Source organism: Echinops telfairi, unplaced genomic scaffold (genome assembly GCF_000313985.2).
Source record: "Echinops telfairi isolate 266 unplaced genomic scaffold, ASM31398v2 ScPeMD7_7427;HRSCAF=8465, whole genome shotgun sequence".
NCBI classification, from domain to species: Eukaryota; Metazoa; Chordata; class Mammalia; order Afrosoricida; family Tenrecidae; genus Echinops; species Echinops telfairi.
The window spans coordinates 7,089,170-7,105,760 of NW_022111327.1; the positions used below are offsets into that span (position 1 = coordinate 7,089,170).

At 40.6% G+C, this 16,591-nt stretch overlaps 1 protein-coding gene across 2 annotated transcripts in view; it reads right to left on the reverse strand.

Annotated features, from left to right (window-relative positions):
* The window catches only part of AMMECR1 (AMMECR nuclear protein 1), a 164,789-nt gene that overhangs the window by 14,454 nt on the left and 133,744 nt on the right, over positions 1-16,591 (reverse strand). For both annotated transcript variants that reach the window (XM_004710047.2, XM_004710046.2), the window contains one exon: positions 8,410-8,524. In XM_004710047.2, the coding sequence (XP_004710104.1) occupies positions 8,410-8,524 (115 nt within the window). The remainder of the gene's footprint in view (positions 1-8,409; positions 8,525-16,591) is intronic.

Sequence of the window (16,591 nt, forward strand, 5' to 3'; positions counted from 1 at the left end):
AACTGTCAGTCCGTTGTTTTCTTTCTCCTCCAGATTGTTCATCCAGCCTTTCTCATTTCTAACTGACTAGTGGCGAGTCAGTCTCTAAGAGGATAATGAAAGCAAAGCATTCTTTTTTTAAAGGAGTCACAGCCTCACACAGTGTGAGCTCCTCACACAGTGTGAGCCTCCGCATCAGAAGGGACCTTAGGTGTTAGCTAGTCCAATCTTTTCAGCTGCCTGGTGAAGAATTGCAAGGTGCAGAAGGGTCACTGAGCTGGCCAGTGGCAGTAAGGAATAGAGTCGGAGTCTCTGGAAGGCTCAAAATTCAGCACTCTTTTGAGTAAACACTGCAGACACCACCCCCCCACCCCCTGCCTATTGAACACGAGAGAACAAACAACCGTGCAACTCTTCGAGGAGAACAAGGAAAGGGTCTGTGGATGTTGAGGGACGAAGGAGGAAAACATCCCCAACACAATGGGAGGACGGTAGAAAACAGCTCCAGGAGGTCCAAGAATGGACTGAACAGCCCATTCCGCCCAAGTACCAAGGGCTAACGGAGATGTTTCTGGATTCAATCATCTCCTAAAACGTGACTTTACTTTCTATGGCTTCTTACACATTGACTTGTTGACTCACAGCACATTCTTTCTAGAAGGCCAGGAGACATGACACATTCCTTTCCCAATGCTTCACAGCACATGAAAAACATTTAAAGTAAAGAATCAGGACAAAGGCTAAATTGTCATACTAATAAATACTGGCATACATAAATCTTATCATCTCTGGAAAACAGTGTAAGAAGCATTTTGCTAAATATATCATTCTTACGATGTCAAGGCAGCCATCCAAAGTTAGAGGAGAAGAACATGCTGCAGATCAGTGGTTCTCAACCTTCCTCAGGCCGCAACCCTCTCATACAGTTCCTCACGTGCTGCTGACCCCCAACCATCACATTATTTTCATTGCTACTTCATCACTGTCATTTTGCTACTGTTATGAGTCGGGCGACCTCTGTGAAATGGTCATCCGACCCCCAAAGGGGTCGTGACCCCCAAGTTGAGAACCGCTGCTTTAGATCCTGGTGGTGGTTCGGTGCTGGCTTGCTGGCTCCAACTCAGAACCACCCCATGGTCAACAGAAGGAAACAAAGCGAGGCCCTGGGCCATCTTCACAGTCATCACTGGGTTCACACCCACTGGGTCCATCTGTCTCCCTGAGAGTCTTCCTCTTCTTTTGGGACCTTCTACTTTACCGGGCCTGATGTCCTTCACCAGAGACGGGTCTCTCCTGATAACCTATCCCAACTACTGTACAGCACTGTTGGAAGAAACAAATAACATCTACAACTGGAAGTCACGTCTTTCACTCGATGGCTCTGTGAGTCACACATCATCTGGGGATAAATGGGAACTTTTCAGTCGTACATTCAAAGGAGCTAAAAAAATGAAAAGGAGAACATTCACTTCTAAAATCTATGAGAGAGAATGACAGTTGCCGAATTTGCTCATCTCATCCGTCTACTCTCACGAAGGTTATTGCAAAAGCACTCTATTATTAACTGCAAGCTGCCACGTCAGAAATGGAGCCCTGATCACTCAAGAGGTATGCCTTCAAGGTTGCTTTTAAGAGTGAAGTGTAGCTCTCTGAGAACCAGGTGGCTGACAAGGCTTACGGATGATGATAGATGCTTTGGTACTTTAGGGACAGAGCCAGGCTGGGGTTCTGGGGCCCAGCTCTACAGTCCAGGGACAGATTTCTGGCATCACACAGCAATCCTGCTGGCCAGTTCCACCCAGCACGGGTTGATTACATGTAAGCAATGTGTGCTATGAAGGAACAGTCTGTCTTTGGACCACTATGTGTTGCCCGAGGGACAGCTGTGTGGGCAGGTGAGACTCAGTGATCCAGGCAGCTGGCCACAGCAAAACGCCACCTTATGGTTTGTGAAAACAATTCCCATCTAGCTATTGAAATAGGATCTCAGGGTCTGCATTCAAAGACAGAAAAGATCGGTTCCTTGCGCCTCCACATGATTTCATCTCTCAAGCAGAGAGATAACTGAGGTCTGACTACAATTTAGAAAATATTTTGACTCCTGTCAGCAGATTGTTCCATTAGCTCCCACAAAATCACTAGTTAGCATATTTGCTTTACGAGTTCTTCTGCAAACAAAAAGTGTGTTCATGCGGATCATCCTGCAAACAAGTAGTTGGAGATGCCAGACCTAGAATGACCCTGCAAGTCAAGCTCTGACTCTCCTAACGACACTGGTCTTCTAGCCGTTCAGCTCTTTCACAGGACACACGGCTCTAGTTCCAGGCTGAAGACTGTTGTAGAGGGCCCAGTAGGCTACACGAGGGTCTCTTTTTTTCCCCCGAAGGGTCTGCCAATAATCCCGCCATTCGAAATTCAGATAAGGCGGCGACTTGACGAACACAGCCCAATGGTGAGAAGGTCCTGTGTTCACACGCAAGGCAGGGTCATGGTGCATTTCTCCCCAGAGGGCACTTTCCCTCATCTAATAACCATTTCAACTGCATAGGAAGATGTTTCAAGGTATCAGTTCGGTTCATGAACTGTCCCCCCACCCCCCACCCCAAATGGATCGCTCATCACCCTTCTCATACTTCTCAACCCCCAACTCACTACCATGGAGGGGATTCCCACTGAGTGTGACAGGGAAGGACTGCTCCCATGGGTTTCCAAGACTGTCACCCTTTTCTTATTTTTCATTTTTATTGCTATATACTTCACGTATCTTACAACTTAATCGTTCAATTGTATCCAGATTTGTGCAGTCATCATCACAACCAGTCTGAGAACATTTTCTTCTCGCACTCATTGTTAGTTCCCCATTGCCCCCCATCCTTCCCTGCCATGTTCCCAGGCAACCATCAATTTTTAGATCCACCCATCCTAGATTTCATATGCAGAAAATCATACAGAACACAAACCAGAGGCAAACAAACAAAACTACAACATTATCAAAAAACCACTAACAATGACTAGACAAACACAGAAAAACCTCAATTGAAAAGAAAGCAGCAAATAGCAAAGATGGGGAAAAAATCATCATGGGTCATAAGGGAGATCGAATGATAAAGTATTACATTTTAACCTAACTACATCTGCCCTAATTGATGTTATACTGCTAGCTGTCTGATAGCAAGGTTGTCCACATCCCTCGACTATGGTCAGAGGGGATTCACCTGAGGCTTAATCCATGTGGAGCTACCACAAATAGAGTCTGGGTTTCCACTGTCATCTATAGCCTTCTGCAAACCACGTGCTTATAATTTAAGCTCTGATACCATTCCTTCCTTCAGTTTTAGATTTTATCATTAATGATCCTTTCATCACCCAGGCTGGTGTGCTTCTTCCATGTGGACTTAGTTGATGCCTCCCTTATATGGCTGCTTGTTTGAAGATAAGCCTTTAAGCCTCAGATGATATATTTTTTTCCCAATAGCCAAGCACCATCTGGTTTCTTCACCACACTTTTCTATAGCATTCAGATCTTCAGTGATCTCCTCATGGGGGTGAGCATTGAGCAGTACTATGAGACTGTAAGTCTTTATGGGAGTAGAAAAACCTCATCTTTATCCCAAGGAGTGGCTGGTGGTTTTGAACTGCTAACCTTGCGGTAAGCAGCCCACAGCAGTAACCCCTCCAGGGCTCCTATTGAGGCAATGAATAAGTAGATCTTGGTGGGAGCAATGATTAATGATTGTTGGAGGGCTGGAATAACTGTCCATTTTGTCTTCACAACCACTGTCAACAGTGGTGGTGTTTTCAACAATTTATTATCAAATCTACTCAGATTTATTGAGTGGCTACCTATAGACACGAATCTGTAATGGTGTAATTGCTTTTCTGAGGATCCATATGGACGCATTGTTGATCATTCTGTCAATTCACCATTGATTTGAAATGAATCATATACCTGTGAAACAGTTTACCACGCATGCCGCACATTACGATCAGAAGCTTTGTAGCCTCTAAAATCAAGTCTGAAGTTAAACCTCCTTCCTACTAACTTTGTAAAATTAGAGACATGTTAGCAAAAGGATTTTCAAAGAGATTGAGTTAGAAAAACAAAAAGTAAAACACTCACTTTAGATGAAGAAGACAATCAGGGGGTTGGTAGCCTGGTTGCAGGTCACTTGTTCCCTGAGCATTGGAGAATTAGGTGGCTGGTGCCACTGGTCACGCTCCTCACCTCATGACCACAGAAATGTCTCTCTTGTTACTGAAATTACCTAACTCTACGTTTGGGGGCTTCCAGACTCCTTCTTTTGCCTGCTTTGGTGTGGGCACTTTTATCTCTTTAATTAGGAATCCCACTGAAGCAACACACCTCAAATCTCCAACTTGACTTTGGCCAGAGCAACCCGATGCTTAGCTAAAACATCCTCATTACCTATTGTTGACTTTCAGATCTTCTCTTCCAGAGCAACTCGGCAACATTTTGAAATCCTATCCTGTGTTACCTCTGATGCAAATACTTTGTGCTTCAATTTAAAATGAGATATTTACAGTGAGTCAGATAATTTTGTTCATGGAAGAAAGCTTGTACCTAGTGAACAGTGTGCAATTTCTCAGAGGAAAGATTGGATTTTCATAAGACAGACTGATTTCCCATGAAGGAAATTCCCAATCTAATATAAATGCATTTATATACAAAGGTAAACCATCGAAGAAGACTTCCTCATAATCTTCTTCTATATATTGATTTAGATTATCAGCATTATGACATCCAAGTGATTCGATTCATTTATATTCAATATGATGCCAGTTACATAAATAAATAGGCAAATATACTGACACAAAGACACAGAAAAAGAATGGCAAGAAATATTCCAAAATGTTAACAGTACCTTCATCCAAATTATCAACAGTGTTTCTCGTTAAATAATTTTGAAATACTTTGTTTTCTTCTTCAATAAATGGAAACAATTATCATTCATATATAATTTTTGCATTTTTATTGTGAGAAAATGCAGTAACATCAAACTGACCATTGAAACCATTTTGAAGTCGAGTGACATTGAGCCCATTCACAATGTGCAACTACCAGGACATTTTCATTGCTCCAAATGGAAGTGCCGTATCTATTAAGGAATCGCTTCCTGTTCCCTCCTTCTCCCTGCCCAGTAGCTGCTGAAAACTATTAAATGGCTTTACAAAAATACAATAAAGAAGTGTGTTTTACTATATAATTTAATATTATTATTGTATTATATAATTATATAAGTTCAGAAGTAGAGTGACCTTCAAGGTAGTTGATGTAATGACTTAACTATGCAAAGATCCAGAACCTTTCCATTTTTTTTAATATAAGAAACTTGTTTCCAAGAATTTGCCTGTTCTGAATATTTTCTATTGATGTGTCCAGTTCCTTTCACTTAGCATACTGTCTTTCAGGTTCATTCATGGTGGAGCATGTGTGAGTACTTCCTTCCTTTTTTATGGTTGAATAAGTTTCTTACAGAGCTGTATGGAGTCCATGGGCAGCTGGTGCAGATCAGCGCGCAGTTAATAACCTCGGCACTCTGATGTAAGGCCTGGTCATCTGCTTTCAAATGGCTCCGGCCTTAAAAATGCTCTGAGTGCAGATCTACTGCACAACACACACGTCACCATGAGCTGGCATCAACTTGATGGAAACGGTTTGGGGCTATGGTTTTTAATATGGACACACCACATTTTCTTTATCCAGTCCGCAGTTGATGAACATTTGGGCTGTTCCCACCCTTGGGGTATTATGTATCAGGCTTCTATGAAGAATGTTCAGGCACAAGGTTTTGTTTGAACACCTCCTTGGAGAGTCATATTAATAAATGATTTTTAAAATGTCTTTAATTCTACTTTGGCATTCTTGTGTTAAAGTAATGCTTTTTCAGAGTTATAAAGGACAACACACAGAAAATCATTCCTACAATAATGCCATTTCATTTTTATTCATTTCCTAAATCTCATATATATCCTAGTACTTAAAAAGGTAATTTTCAACCTTACTCTTTGGGAACAAATTTCTCTTATGTCAAATACTGTTCCCAATGACAAAGTAATGAGGAAGGTAATCTTTTCCTCTTACCAATAGCCATCTTAGCAGGACTTAATTCACATTTAAATGCTTATATATGAAAAACATAAAAATAGAGGGGAATACATTTTCATTTTGCTTCAACAGGAAAACATAATAGACACCAATATTTGAGTTCCACTGAATATACTAAGCATCACATTCCAAAGGGCAGTATAGAATCTTCTAGAAACTCATGCTCACAGATAATGACCAGAGATGATAAATACACCCTGAAAGACTACACAGTAGCAATTCATAAGTGTTTTAGCTCCCATTCTCCTAACAGAATAGTGATACAGCTCATGAACATAAAAAAGTACACGCATACAGATTTTAGCTGTAGACAGTGCTTTAAGTCGGCTAAAGAGGATGATGTATATTCTGAGCTCAACCTTAACTCTGGGGTTCCCCATTTTTCCTTCCCCCAAACATATGCACCCACATATAGGGTTCACAGCTGTCTATCTCTCAGACCCAGTACACGTGTGCAAACACACACACACACACACACACACACACACACACACACACTCCAGAAAACAAATCGAATGCTGGCTAAAACAGCAGCAGCACCCTTATATCAGTGAAAGAGAGTCATCCCAAACTATGGCAATTATTAGTAAATAGGGGATATATTTGGGGGCAATTGAAAAATAAATCACTGGGAAACACTTCCATAACATTGGTAGACCTCTACTTAAGAAAAATTAAAAAAGGAATAACACATTTACATAAAAATATAAATTAGCAGATGTTCATTATACAACAGGCTTTTCTACATTCCAAATTTACTAGGATCAGCATTCTCATTTTTTTTCTTCATGAGAAATCATGAGATGGTTTCATGATCTGATCATGTCCCCCCACAAAATCACAAAAGTTAGGAGAAACATTTTCTTTCTACTCTCTGTGGCAAAAAGTTTATCAGTAGTTCTGCCATAACAGCAATAATTTATAGTGTTGGGTTTTTTCCAATGAAGATTGGGAACTGAATGTGGAAAAACTATATTGCAGTGCAGTGAGTTGTCAAAAATCTCACTAGGAATCAGGGTACAGCCAAAAATAAAATAGAAGTCCAATGAATTGTCCACAAGGCAAAATATCTTAGTTACTAGGGGAGATGCTCCTTTTGAAAAAAAACACAAAAAACAACAGGGCAAGGCATATTATAATGATTAGTGCAATTTATGAGTGTGAAGGAGAGAATGAATGCTATGCATATCCCTGATTTCCCATTGTTCTAGTCTTGTTATTGTTTCCTTGTGAACTATGCTGTGCCAATAAACCTTGGCATCCTCCTAGTCTATGGTCCTTCCTTTCATTCTTATAGCCCTTATTTCTTTAGACTCATTATTGCTCTCTGTTAAGAGATGATATGGTGTTTTATCTCCAAGACAGAGTAGAACTGCTCCCCTGGGTTTCTAAAGCTGTACATCTTTACAGAAACACAGCGCCTTGCCTGTTTCCCTCAGAATGGCTAGCGGTTTTGAACGACTGACCTTTCTGTTAGTAGCCCAATGCCTAATGCACAGCACCACTGGGGATGCCTGAGGCATATTCTGGCAGGAGCCAAATCTGATCCCTTTTGCGCATGTAAGACAGTGCCTTGAATAGAGTGGGCGCTTGTATGGGGTGTGTTCAGGGATAAGGTTTCATAGACATATATTCAATTACCACTGCCCCCCACCAGCTAAGCAAATGATGGTGAGTCCCTCTGCATGTCAATACCAAGCCAACTTCATATACTTAAGGATAAAACAAAGAGAATCGATAGTCTACTCTAATAATGGAAAGACACAGACACCCCAGCTACAACCTTAATTGTATGTTAGTTGTGATTAAGTGCATAAATTAAGGTAGAGAAGAATGAATTAGCATTATTTAACGCTAGTTAATCAACACTCTATTATTATCCAGGAGCTGATTTCCCCAACTGGTGTATGAGTATGATCCTGTTTTGCTCGTTTCTTGCATCCTGTGACCATCGAATCACGTGGCGACGGTTATGCCAGAGTGTCTAGGAATAATGGAAGTATGAGGAAAAATAAACTCCAATCAATCCTTCTTGGGAGCTCATCACAGCTCTTTTGAGGTGCTCTGGTAAAAGGTGTTGGAGAAAAGGAGAGACCAACTGCAGTTTGGGGATTACACAGTTCTACAAAGGTCCTTCACACATATCCCCCTGACCAGCTGTGCTTTTATTGAACTGTGTGACCCTCGGCTGCCATCATAATAATAATAGAGAATGAGTTGAAAGATTAATTTTCTGCGCCAAATTTTTAATATCTACTCAAGATTTACCTTCATGGTGCTTTAAAATTCTTCGACAGTCTTACCTCCCAATCCAAATAATCACAGACATCTTCGAAGTTAGTGAGCAGAGACACCGAGCAGAAAAGCCGTGGCAGCTCGCCCCTTGTCATTGGGGGGAAACGGCTATCTTTAAGGGCACTGTTGGAAACAAAACAAACATCAAAGCAATCACTAGATACACAACATTTCCTAATGTCAAAGGCAGCATTCATTTTAACAGGGTCAGAGGTTTTAAAAATGATGTATCATAAGTACAGTCAGGAAGCTCTGGTGGCACTGTGGGATAAGCATTGAGCTGCTTACAGCAAGGTTAGCTGTTCAAACCCACCCGGGCAGTTCTACTCTGTCACACAGGGTCTCCATGAGCCCAAATCCATTTGACAGCAGTGAGTTTGCTTTAGGCACAGGTACAATACTTTCTTAAAAGTATTCAAAGTCCTCATAGAGTTCAGAAGTCATCTCTTTTTCTTCTTTCCCCATTCAAGAGATTGTGCTTACCAGCCAGTCCTGTGCCGACTGCAATAGTAAAGAGTGAGTGATCAGTTACGTTTCCTGTATAGTCATCTCTTCTCCTCGTACACTTCCTTATTTCTCTTAGAATACAAGAAGGTTTCATTCGCTTTTTGAGGGGAGGGGAATGAAACCCAAACTCACAGGAACTTCTGGTGGGGAAAACTGAGTGTGCTTGTGTATATATCTATATTTGCATCCATACTCACACACACATACACATGGGGTATTCACGAAGTTGGTGGAAAAATGTAATTAAAAGATAATGGAATTTCCCCACAAACTTTTTGAAGCACCTTCTGTATCTATCTATCTATCTATCTATCTATCTATCTATCTATCTATCTATCTATCTATCTCCTATCTTACATGGTAAAACTATCATAGAATTTTCACTTATTCAAAAAGAAATCAAAATTCAATTTTATTCAAGCAAGAGAAATCCAAGAAATTACAAAGAAACATGCAAATGATAAACTAAACATATTCACAAGGATTTCAGCCCCCCCTATAAAGGATAATTCAAGGTCCAACTCAAAACTGTGAACCTACACAAAAGAGGGCAAATCTAGGAAATAAAAGAATGATTAGGAGCCCATTAATCACACTGATGGACTTTGGAGTACATCAACTTTGATTGAGACCTATAATCAAGTATAGTACACTACAGTGCCAAGCTCTAAAAAAACCTTCTTTATGGACTCAAAATGTTAAAAGACCATAATTCTTTGTGAAATAGAATAGAGATAATCAATCACTCTCTCTCTCTCTCTCTCTCTCTCTCTCTCTCTCTCTCTCTCTCTCTCTCTCTGTTCCTGTACTTTTAAAAGAAACCACTTCCTGGTCAAGAAAAACAAACACACTTCTGTGTGCACACATATTAATTAATACTGACATTCAAACGTCCTATGCAGAAGACAGGCTTAGACAACATTTTCACAGATTAGTCCTTAGAGGAGATGCCTAAAGACTTCTTGGGGCCTTTGGAAATGATTTGATTCCTTCTTCAGTGAAATAGATTTCCTATTCCTTTCTTTGCATTCTGGAATCTGTTCACTCTATAATTCAAATTATTTTCCATGGTCTATCAGTACTTTTCATGCACTTAAGTGCTCAGCCTATTCTGGTACACATAGCAGAATTCTGTACATTTATAATGTGTATATGTGTTTTCCCTTCCAAGGAGCCAAGATTAACCAAGAAAATTGGGAAACCTGTGATAACTTGTACTCTGAGAAGAATTTCACTATTTTATGACTTAACAAAATGAATTTATTACAGTTTGATCTTCATTTTCCTACTGGCAAATACTTAAAAAAATATGTTCAAGTACTACATTCAAACTCCAAAGAAAAATATACACATTAGTGTATACCCCCTACACACACACACAGGCACACACATACTGCAAAGAATATTAAAAACTCCAACCAGAAGAATGTCATTCATTAAAACCAAAATGGCAATATCATTGTCAGGTTTCCTGTTAAAGAAAAGGACATTAAAGAGAGAGGTTTTATAGACTTGAATCCTATAAAATGAAATTTAAATGTACTTTTATAATTTCTAGTAGTTATAGTAACATTTATATACATAATAGCTTTAGTGAACGTAATTCACCTACCATCAAATTCACCCTTCTAAAAAGTATATAATAGTTCTTACGATGGAACTTCCAAACAACTCTTCCTTGCCCTTTAATTTGATATTAATTTGCACTCACTATGAAACGACTGAACCAACCTCTGGTTGCAACAAATTCATCACAATCTCCTTCACTTGCTGCATGTGCAGTTTTTTTTATATCATTGAAAAGGTTTCAAGTGTTTTCTTGCCTTAAACCCATTGCCACTGAGTCTATTCTGACTCAACCGCATATAAGGTTTCTTCGTCTGCAAATGTTCATGGGGGCTGTTAGCCTCATCTTTCTCCAAGGAGCAGCTGGTAGGTTTAAACTGCTGACCTTGAAGTTAGCAGCCCAACATTTATCCCACAGTTCTTGCACTAACCAAACCAAACTCACTGCCCTTGAGTCAATTCCGACTCATAACAACCCTATGGGATGGGGTAGAGCTACCCCAGTGGTTTCTTGAGACTCCAATGCTTTTGGGGAGTAGGTAAGGTTAAATAAGAACGTGATGCACCTGTTCCAACTCACCTACAATTCCACCTGCAGACACAGTCAGAAACAGATCTCAGTTGTAACCTGGGGATTTCCTTAGTTCGAGTTGTGTAACCATCGCCACAAGAGCCCAGGTGGCACAGTGCTTATCAGTTGGACTACTAATTGCAAGGTCAGCAGTTTGAAACCAACAGGTGCTCTGAGGGAGAAAAAGGAGGCTCTCTACTCTGTAAAGGAGTTACGTTCTCAGAAACTCACAGAGGCAGTTCTACTCGGCCCTATAGGGTCTCAATGACTTGATAGCAGTGAATTTGGGGCAAAACAATCTAATCTCAGAATATTATCCACACCCCAAAAGGAAACACCACTCGTCATTCCCTCCTTCTCCCTCCCGTCCCTAGCCACCAGGAATCGACTTTCTGTCTCTATAGATTGGCCTCTTCTGGAAGTTGCATGCAAATGGAATCATAAATGTGTGGCCTTTTGTGTCTGGCTTCTTTCATCTAGTACACAGTTTTCATTGTTTAACAATGTTGTTGCAAGTATCAACACTTCATCCTTAATCCTAATAAAATTCTATTACACAGATAGGCTATAGGTTCTTTGTACATTCATCAGCTGATGAACATTGGAGCTGTTTCCACTTTGGGGTTAAGAACATCCATACACAAGCTTGTGTATGGGCATATGTGTTTAATTCCCTTATATATACACCTACAATTGGAATTGCTGCATCTAATGGTAATGCTATGTTTAAATTTGTGAAGAACTGCCATACTTTTCTAAAATAGCTGTGCCAGTTTACATTCCCATCAGTAATGTGTTGTGGTTCTAATTTCTCTACATCCTCACCACTTGCTATTGTCTGTTTTGATTATAATACTAGGATTACAGTATTAATCACTCACTCACTCACTCACTCTCTTACGCTCTTCCACTGTGTTGATTCTGACTTTATAGAGCAGAGTAAAGCTTTGGGTTTCCAAATTTTATTTTATTTTTTTTTACATAAACAGACAGCCTAATTTTTCTCCCGTGGAGAAGCTTGTATGTTCAAACTACTGACCTTGTAATTAGCAGCCTAATGCATAACACACTACACACACCACAGCCAGGGCTCCTTAGGTCTCCTTTAGTGCAGAGCTACTTATTTGTATCTGGCTCTAGCTTCTTACATTAAAACAGCACACGACATTTCCACAGTTCATTTCCCAACACCTTGAGGGCAATGTATCATGTTTTTTACATTGTATCCTAGCAAGCGAATGCAAGGGGAATCTCACCTCAGTGCAAGCCAAACTATTACAAAGAAATGAAAATGTCAAGCACCCAATCTAGAAGTGACGATAAATCTAGCATTTTTTTCTTGTGATGTGGAGCCTTGTTCTTCAAACATTCCACACCTTAAGAGAAAATAATGTCTAATGAAACTCTGGATCTATAGAGACAATAAGTAGGATAAGGTTTCCTGGGGGGTATGATAGGGAAGGTGGGGGCAGGTAATGGGGAGCTGATATCAAGGAGTACAAGAAAGAAGAAAATGTTTTGAAACTGATTGTGGTAGTGATTGTACAACACAGCTTGATCAGACTGAACTATTGAATGGTATGATGTCTGGATTATGTCCTAATAAAACAGTTTGGGATTCAGTCTAGCTGCTTGCCTGGTTTCCATTCATTAAGCTGGGAAGTTTTTCTTATGGAAGGGTTGTGGGGAGGAGACGAGCCAGTCAGGGTGCAGTGTAGCAACGATGAAACATACAACTTTCCTCTAGTTCTTAAATGCTTCCTCCCCAACCCTCCACTATCATGATCCCAATTCTACCTTACAAATCTGGCTAGACCAGAGGATGTAGACTGGTACAGATAGGAACTGGAAACACAGGGGATCCAGGACAGATGATCCCTTCAGGACCAGTGGTGAGAGTGGCGATACTGGAAGTTAGAGGGAAGGTGGGGTAGAAAGAGGGGACTGATTATAAAGGTCTCTATATAACCTCCTCCCTGGGGGATGAACAACAGAAAAGTGGGTAAAGGGAGATGTCGGATAGTGTAAGATATGACAAAATAATAATTTATGGATTATCAAGGGTTCATGAGGGAAAGGGGAGCATGGAGGGAGGGGGGAAATGAGGAGCTGATGCCAGAGCCTTGGGTGGAGAGCAAATGTTTTGGGAATAATGAGGGCAATGAATATAAGAATGTGCTTTACACGATTGTTGTGTGTATGGATTATGATAAGAGTTGTATCAGCCCCTAAAAATAAAATGGTTTAAAAACAAAGTTTGAAAAAAGAAGAAGAAAAGAATATCTAGAACAAGCAGCAAGTTGGAGAAGGGCTAGCCCAGTGGTTCTCCACCTTCCTCATGCTGCGACCCTTTCATACAGTGCCTCATATGGTGCTGACCCACCCAATCATAACATCATTGTCGTTGCTACTTCATAACTGTCATTTGGCTACTGTTATGAATCATAATGTAAATATTTGATATGTAGGATGTATTAGGCAACCCCTATGAAAGGGTCCTTCGACCCCTAAGGGGGTCGTGACCCACAGGTTGAGAACCACTGGGCTAGCCCATAGCTAATGAAAGAAAGTGATAAAGCTGTCTCACCCTATCAACACCTAACAACCTCTTCAACTGATGAAGCTCTGAAATAGTGTAGTGAGAACGGAAATAGTCTGATTTTACAGAGAACATTCACAGAAGACTCTGAAAACACGAATTAAAGCAAAACACCATGACTTTTTTCATCCTAAATGAGATAACAATCCATCAAATTCATGAGCAGAGAAAAAAATCCCAAAGATAGGAATCTCTCAATGTCTCTGAATGCAAAGCCCTGAAGGAAAGAACCAGCAATGAATGCCTAGCAAAGACTTGACAAATCAAACTCCGGGCTACAGAGTCAAGACAGGGTAGAACTGTCCCTGTGGGTCTCTGATGCTGTCACTGGTTACACAGTTGGTGGTTGTGACTGCTGACCTTTCCGTTAGCAGCCCGACTCCTTGTGCCACAAAGACTTATGGGATTATAAAAAAGATTATTAACCACGAAGCTGGAGACTGACATTGGAACTGCCAGGTTGTTGCGGGACTTTTCTCAGCCACGCTCTCTATAATGTAAAAGGCCACATTAAAACAAGACTTCAGAAAGGATTCTGCAGTCTGGGGTAGGGCGGCAGTTTGCTCAAGGTGAGCCAAGTGGCAAGTAAAAAAGATAGAGATGCTTTTGTTGTTAGTTGCCCTCAAGTTAGCGTCTACTCATGCCCGCTGTACGTATTAGAGTAAGGAGAAAAAGAGCACAGAACCCTGTGTAAAGCTATTGTTTCTCCAGGCAGTGTATCTATCCCACAAACCCGTCCCCGGCCCGTTTCCACCACACATTCTCACATTTAGTTAGCCTACTGCCCCTTTTCAGAAAAAATGAAGTTACTTAGCACTTTCTCCCCCACCCCCACCCCAATTAAGAACTTCTCTACGATAGCCCACAATCTAGGTGCAAGTGTGGTTGTCTGTGTTACAACGCACTAATCATTACAGTGACCCCACCTATCCCATCAGGGCAGTAGTGCCTGCTTTGGGAAACATTTCTTATATCATATCTGAACAGCAGTTTTAGCCTCCTTAAGGAACTCAAATTTTGTTCCTTTTCTTTTTCTTTAAATTATTTTATTGGGGGCTTGAAACAAATCTTTTTTTTTTTTTTGGTAATTGTTAGATCATTTTATTGGGGGCTCTAACAGCTCTAATAACAATCCATACATTGTATGAAGCACATATATTGCCATCATCATTTTCTAAATATTTACTTTCTATTTGTATCCTTGGTATCAGCTCCTCTTTTTGCCCTTCTTCCCCCACCCTCCCACCCTTGTAAACCTTTGATAAATTATGATTATTTTTATATCTTATACCATCCGCTGTCTCCCTTCAAGCATGTTTCTGTTGTTCATCCCCAGGGGTGGGGGTTCTGCATTGATGACAAACCGTTCTTGTACTTAGGTGAGATTTTATGTATTTTTTATTTTTTGTTATTTTTTTAATTTTAATTTTATTTTATTGGGGGCTCTTACAGCTCTTATCACAATCCATGCATATATCCATTGTATCAAACACATCTTGACATATGTTTTCATCATCTTTTCCAAAACATTTTCTTTCTTTCTTTATTTATTTTTTTTAAACATTTTATTAGGGGCTCATACAACTGTTATCCCAATCCATACACACATCAATTGTGTAAAGCGCATTTGTACATCGTTTCTCAAAACATTTTCTCTCCATTTAACCCCCCCGACACTAGGTCCTCATTTTTCCCCTCCCTCCCCGCTGCCCCCTCCCGCATGAGCCCTTGATAGTTTACAAATGGGTATTTTGTCATATCTTGCCCTATCCGACGTCTCCCTTCATCCACTTTTCGGTTGTCTGTCCCCCAGGGAGGAGGTCACACACAGTTCCATGTAATCGGTTCCCTCTTTCCTACCCATTCTCCCTTTACCCTCCCTGTTTTGCCACTCTTAGGTGAGATTTTAGTAGGGGCCCAAAGTCCATCTGCTTCCTTATTGTATTTAAATATATGTGCATCACAAATATACCTATATTTATATAATTATATATATGTGTATGTGTATATACACATATATGTTTTTGCCCTTTTCTTTTTTTCTTATTTCCTCCTTTTCTTTTCTAAATCAGTTTATTGGGGCTCGTACAACTCTTATCACAATCCATACATCCATTGTGTCAAGCACATCTGTACATTTGTTGCCTTTGTCATTCTCAAAACATTTGCTTTCTACTTGAGCCCTTGGTATCTGCTCCTTATTTTTCCTCTCCCTCATGAATCCTTGATAAGTTATAAATAATTATTGTTTTGTCATGTCTTACACTGTCTAATGTTTTCCTTCACTCACTTTTCTGTTGTCCATCCTCAAGGGAGGGGGTTATAAGTAGATCATTGTGATCAGTTCCCCCTTCCTCCCTCACCTTCCCCTCCTGGTATCGCTGCTCTCATTATTGGTCCTGAGAGGTTTATCTGTCCTGGATTACCGGTGTTTCCAGTTCTTATCTATACCACGATACATCTTCTGGCCTAGCCGGATTTGTAAGGTAGAATTGGGATCATGATAGCGGGGGTGGGGGGTGGAAGCATTGCAGAACTAGAGGAAAGCTGTATGTTTCATCAGTGCTATGCTGCACCATGACTGGCTCGTCTCCTCCCCGCGATCCTTCTGTAAGGGGATGTTCAGTTGCCTACAGATGGGCTATGGGTCTCCACTCCACACTCTCCCTCATTCACAGTGATATGAATTTTTTGTTCTTTGATGCCTGATACCCGATCATATCAACACCTCATGATCACACAGACTGGTGTGCTTCTTCCATGTGGGCTTTGTTGTTTCTCAGCTAGATGGCCGCTTGTTTACCTTCAATCCTTTAAGACCCCAGGTGCTATATCTTTTGATAGCCAGGCACCATCAGCTTTCTTCACCACATTTGCTTCTGTACCTGCTTTGTCTTTAGCAATCGTGTGGGGCAGGTGAGCATCATGGAATGCCAGTTTAATAGAA